Consider the following 6,000-nt stretch of genomic DNA (forward strand, 5'->3'; position numbering starts at 1 on the left):
TGTAGATTGGAGCTTCCTATATGCCGTGCTTGAAAGGTTTGGCTTTAATGACGGTGCTGTGATGTGCATCAAATCTATTTACCAATCTCCTACGGCTTAGAATCAGCGGCAGCCTAACGGAGCAAATCTCTCTCTCGAGAGGGGTACCCGCCAGGGCTGTTGCCTCTCACCTCTTCTCTTTGCTCTATATATTGAACCCCTGGCACAGGCCATCCGACAAAGTGAGGAAGTGAGAGGAATAAATATTAAAGGGGAAGACCACATCATCAGCTTATTTGCAGATGATATGATATCATAGTCTACCTAGAAAATCCAAACCGAACTTTAATTCCACTGTTTAATGTAATTAATATCTTTGCTGAACATTCGGGGTACAAAATTAATGTGACCAAAACTCAGATACTGGCTTTCAACTATTTGCCATCCAAAGAGGTTAAAATAAGTTTCAACTGAACTGGACTGCAAAACAAATGAAACAGTTGGGTGTAACTGTGACTAAACAATTGAGTGACCTTTTTAAAACAAATTATGATGGACTGACCACTCAGATTAAACACGATCTAAACCGATGGTCAACTCTTACACTAGACTTTAGTGCAAGAATCACAACAATAAAAATGAGTAGATTTCTATGGAACTGTAAAAGGCCTAGAATAAAATACACAACATTACAACGATCTAGGAAGCAAGGTGGTGTGGGACTCCCCAATCAAAAAGATTATTACCATGCGGCCCAAACCAGGCCAGCGATAAAGTGGTGTGATCAGAACTTTAATGCTAAATGGAAAGATATTGAAATAAGAGTACAGGATGTCCCAGTCCAGCAACTTAAGAAAACTTTACAGCATTTCCTTGATCCTATAACATCCCACACTCTAGAGATATGGTTTGGCCTAGTTAAACAAAGTAAGTTGGAAAGGGAGGTTAAGATGTTAAACTGGGCTGCCTATGATGTTGGTGTTATACAGCGATTTGTACAATAATGAAAGATGGCTATTTGATGAGTTTCCAAGATTTAAAAGATTGTATAGCCTAGAGAAAACAGATTTTTACCGGTACCTGCAACTCAGAGACTACTTTTCAAAGGAAGTACGAAGTTCGCGTACGTCTTATGGCGTGCTTGATTGCGTAATCAAATCATACAGGTGCCTCCAATTCAAGGAAATTTCTGTACTATATAAAAACCTAAAAGAGAACACGGCAACATCAACTGAATACATAAAAAAGAAATGGGAGCAGGAAATAAAAACTGATATCTCAACTGAGGAATGGTTAGACATGTGTGAACACAACGACTAACTCAAGATGCTGGAGAGAATTTGGATGGAAACATCTTACTCGATTCTTTATTACACCAAAAATCAAAAGTAAGCAGACTCAAGACAGTGCTGGAGAAGATGTGGTAACATGGAAGCACATCATACACACGTGTTTTGGGAGTGCCTGAAACTGCATCATTTTTGGAAGAACGTGACTCTTGTAATAGGCAATATCTTGGGCTATCAATTACCACACAATTTTAAAACTGTATATCTTGGGAATATTAGAGAGTATGTTCTGTATGATGACTTGTATTTGACATATATCCTATTGATAGCTGCAAAGAAAGCTATAACAAGAAACTGGTACAAACTGGATCCACCTTCTTCAAAAGACTGGTTAAATGTTGTTATATGGCACCAAGGAAAATTAATGAACGAACAAAACATTTAAGGTCTATAACTTTGTATATCCATATATGCATGCATGTATAAAAGTATGTATATAAGCTGGAGTACGTATGCTGGGAGTAAAGGCAGGTATGCATATGGTAGTTGATTAGAATTGGCACCCACACCTTCTGTTCGCTTTAGTTCTGTTTGTTTTGACTGTGTGCTTGTTTGGTTATTTCCCCTGAAATGTAAAACTGTGACAAAACTGTCAATAAAAACTACAGTGTCAAAAAAACCCCAAAACAAAACAAAACATGGTATTATATGGATTTATAAAAAATTAAATGGAATGCAATGATTTTTAATGTAATCAGTTTAACTCATATGTTCATTTTACATAGGTGTTTTATGTTAATGCAAAGTAATGATATTTAAAATATACTATATATTATGCACTAAGCTCCCAGTTTCCTTTTCCCAGTGTCAAAATAATATGATCATTCATGATAATATACTAGACTGCATTATGTTTAAAAGGGTTTAATATTCTCCTGATTGACGTTCACTACACACCTTCTCATTTATTTTCATGACTATTTACATTGTAGATTCTCACTGAAGGGATCAAAACTAAACTAACTAAACTGAATGAACACATATGCAATTATGTAGTAAACAAACAGTTCAAAACAAGTTTTATATGTTAGATTCAAAATAGCCACCCTTTGCTTTGATAACCGCTTTGCACACTCCTGCATTTTCTCCATTCCCTCACGAGGTCGTCACCTGAAATGGCCTTCCAACAGTCTTGAATGAGTTCCAGAGATGCTGAGTGCTTGTTGGCCCTTTTGCCTTCATTCTGCAGTCCATCTCATCTCAAACCATCTCGACTGGGTTTAGGTCAGGTGACTGTGGAGGCCAGGCCGTCTGGTGCAGCACTCCATCACTCTCCTTCTTCTCCAAATGGCCCTTACACATCCTGGATGTGTGTTTGGGGTCATTGTCCTGTTGAAGAATAAATGATGGTCCAACTAAACGCAAACCAGAAGGGTTGGCATGTCACTGCAGTATGCTGTGGTAACCATGCAGGTTCAGTGTGTCTTCAATTTTGAATAATTCCCCAACAGTGTGACCAGCAAAGCACCCCCACACCATCACATCACCTCCTCCATGCTTCACAGGGCGAACCATGCATGTAGAGACCAACTGTTCAAAAAGCACAGATTTCCACTGGTCTAATGTCAATTCCTGGTGTTTCTTGGCCCAAACAAATCTCTTCTGCTTGTTGTTTTTCCTTAGTGGCTGTTTCTTAGCAGCTATTTGACCACCAAGGCCTGATTCACACAGTCTCCTCTGAACAGTTGATGTAAAGATGTGTCAGCTGCTGGAACTCTGTGTGGCATTTATTTGGGCTCTAATCTGAAGTGCTGTTAAGCGCTTGATAGTTTTTGCGACTGCATTTGGGGACACATTCAGAGTTTTAGCAATTTTTTCAGACTGACTGACCTTCAGTTCTTAAAGTAATGATAGACTGTCATTTCTCTTTACTTAGCTGATTGGTTCTTACCACAATATGAATTCTAACAGTTGTCAAATAGGGCTGTCAACCTCTGAAAAACACAACTGATGGTCCCAACATCATTAAGAAGGCCAGAAATTCCACAAATGAACCCACACAAAACACACCTGTTATGATCAATTACTGATGTGCTTTTGATTACCCTCTGAGTTTCTATGGAAGCAATAAGGAGGAACTTAGTACTCCACAGGACTGCGCAAAGCCCTGTGATGATAAGGTCTGTAATTGACCCTGAACTAATACTAATACTGCATTAATGCTAATACTATCCATCTTCATTCAAGCAACATATATATTCAGATTAACCACCAAAAACTCTTGAACTTTCCCTGACTTTGACATTAAATATATTTTTATTAAAAATATACCAGTTAGATAGTAAGTATAAATATACCAGCTGTCACCTGAAATGCACTGAGATCTTTTAAATTTAAACCTTGAGATTTGACAATAGGACCAAAGCATTTCATGACTTTTATCATTCCAAAAGAGCACTTGGCTCTCACACTGCAGGCTTATTTAAGGTTTCCAGAGTATTTAAAGTAGAATGGGAGGCAGAGCCTTGAGCTTTTAGGCCCCTCTTCTCTGGAACCAGCTCCCAGTTTGGATTCAGGAGACCGACCACCTCTCTACTTTTAAGATTAGGCTTAAAACTTTCATTTTTGATAAAGCATTGAATTAGGGCTGGTCTGTCCACAGTCTGGTATCGCTTAAACCTTCTTCCTGCCTATTGTAGGGTCTTTACTTTACAATATAAACCACATTGAAGAGAATTCTGTCGTGATTTGACACCATGTAGATAAAAACTGAATTGAATGAATGGTCCTACAATACTGTCCTTTTTGTCCAAGACATAAGGGGACAACTGACCCTTATAATATAGTGAAGGAAATGTCATCTCTCACTATGATCGACCAACAAAACATCCTCCATAAGTAACCCAAGTTAAACCCATTGAATTTATTAGTTATGAAAGAAATATTGGAAATATTTTAATACACAATAATTTAGAAAACAACACAACTCTCCTCTCTGCTAAAAGAAAAACAAAATCCAACACACACTGACACTCTTGTGACCTTTTTCACATTCAGCAGATTAATGAAGACATCACAGTAACTCCAGATTTATGGTCTGTTCAGTACTCAGGGTTTGGATCCTTTGTACTGTAGTATGAGTTGGAAAACAATTATGCACTTCTGTGTGCAACTTCTTCAGTGAGATATGAAAATGAACCATAGTTCAGAAAACATGGTGAGAATCAAACCGGTTTTATCACGTAAAATACTTTTGTGGTAGCTGGATGTTAGCTGTTGTTTGTAGATGTTGATTTAGGCTTTAGTGTCAGATTTGGCTCACTGATAAAATCTGTAATCTGCCTTTTTTTGTAAATAAAGAATTGCAACTTTATGTTTGGCTGTTTGGTTTTATGTCTTGGAGCTGAGTTGCTCTAATGCAGCCAGTATTTCATAGACAGAGTAGTGAGGATAACAGGTTGTTGTGACTTAAAAACTAAAGTCTTATTGTGTGCTCCCACCTGTAATGCACCACGGCCCTGAGTCTCAGGATATAAACAGATAGCAGTGAGTAGCACTCGGTCAGTTCTCTTTCTCTCCCTGCTCTATCTCTGTGCACAGGCCCGCTCTACATCAACGATGGTCTTTGGTGCGTCAGAGGACAGAATCAGAGGTCCTCCCTTCTCTCTGATAACCACGTCATCCTCAATCCTGACACCCAGGCCTCGAAAGTGCTTCGGCGCTTGGTCGTTGTCTTCACAGATGTATAGCCCTGCAGCAAGACACAACGTGAGCCGTAACGGTAACGGGACAGAGCATTTACATGCAGGTGCAGCAGTGTGGATTTCAAACCTGGCTCTATGGTGATGGCCATTCCTGGCTGAAGAGGTTGCGAGCGAGATAGTTCAGGAGTGTCGTGGACATCCATGCCCAGGTAATGGCCAACGTGGTGGGGGCAGTACCGCCTTGCAGCCTGGAATTTAAATAAATAAATAGTTGAAAAGGCTGCAGCAGTCAGACGAGTGGTTCTACTAAAGTCAAACCTCACATAAACCTTAACAAAGCACATTAAAAAGCACTTAAAACACCAAAATAAAAGATGAATGGAAGTCCAGCATGGACCTGAGAGGAATCCTCTGGATTAGGTCATCTGGTCTGCACACAAAAAAAAAACAAAAAACAAAAACAAAAACTTTTTGAAATGTTGAATTGAAGCTCCAGCTTTAGTAACTACCGACACAAGATATCACCTGTAATACTGAAAGGGAAATCTGACTTCATAAGAACATAACGCCAGCATTCCTTCTGAAGCCTAAATTATACTCTGTTGCAGATACGGACAGCCGAAGACCCGACAACAGAGTAGTTATTCCTGTTATACTTCTTTGACGACCACTTGAAGTCCGCTGCATGTGTAAAAATTCTGAGGAAAAGTAAGATTTGTCCGGACTCCTCCTCTAGGGACCATGACACTGTGCAGATGAGCCTCATTAAATATAAAGTGCACAACCAATCTGGGCACCCACTGCTTTTCCAATTATTACCTTTAGCGCCTCAGCATCGCTGGTACTGGCCTCGAGGATGCCAAGCCGCTTAAGCTGTCGTCCCAGCAGAGCCAGCATGGTGCTGTAGATGTGATCCAGACTGACGCCTGGAGAGCAAAGAGATAAACAGGAACGCTGGACCTCCAGGACGGATTCGTAGAGCTCAATCTGTGCAGGACTGAATCTAGTATTGAACACAAAAAAAAAAA

General features: G+C 39.6%; 1 protein-coding gene across 1 annotated transcript in view; it reads right to left on the reverse strand.

Annotated features, from left to right (window-relative positions):
• Nucleotides 1-4,177: 4,177 nt before the first annotated feature.
• Nucleotides 4,178-6,000, reverse strand: part of xpnpep3 (X-prolyl aminopeptidase 3, mitochondrial) — a 9,060-nt gene continuing 7,237 nt past the window's right edge. Inside the window, exons 10-12 of the mRNA XM_005752255.1 lie at nt 5,792-5,975; nt 5,100-5,220; nt 4,178-5,019 (exon numbers count right to left, since the gene is read on the reverse strand). Coding sequence (XP_005752312.1) covers nt 4,853-5,019; nt 5,100-5,220; nt 5,792-5,975 — 472 coding nt within the window. The 3' untranslated portion in view covers nt 4,178-4,852. The remainder of the gene's footprint in view (nt 5,020-5,099; nt 5,221-5,791; nt 5,976-6,000) is intronic.

The sequence above is a fragment of the Pundamilia nyererei genome, unplaced genomic scaffold (assembly GCF_000239375.1).
Source record: "Pundamilia nyererei isolate P.nyererei 1_Seehausen unplaced genomic scaffold, PunNye1.0 scaffold00350, whole genome shotgun sequence".
In the NCBI taxonomy this organism is placed as follows: Eukaryota; Metazoa; Chordata; class Actinopteri; order Cichliformes; family Cichlidae; genus Pundamilia; species Pundamilia nyererei.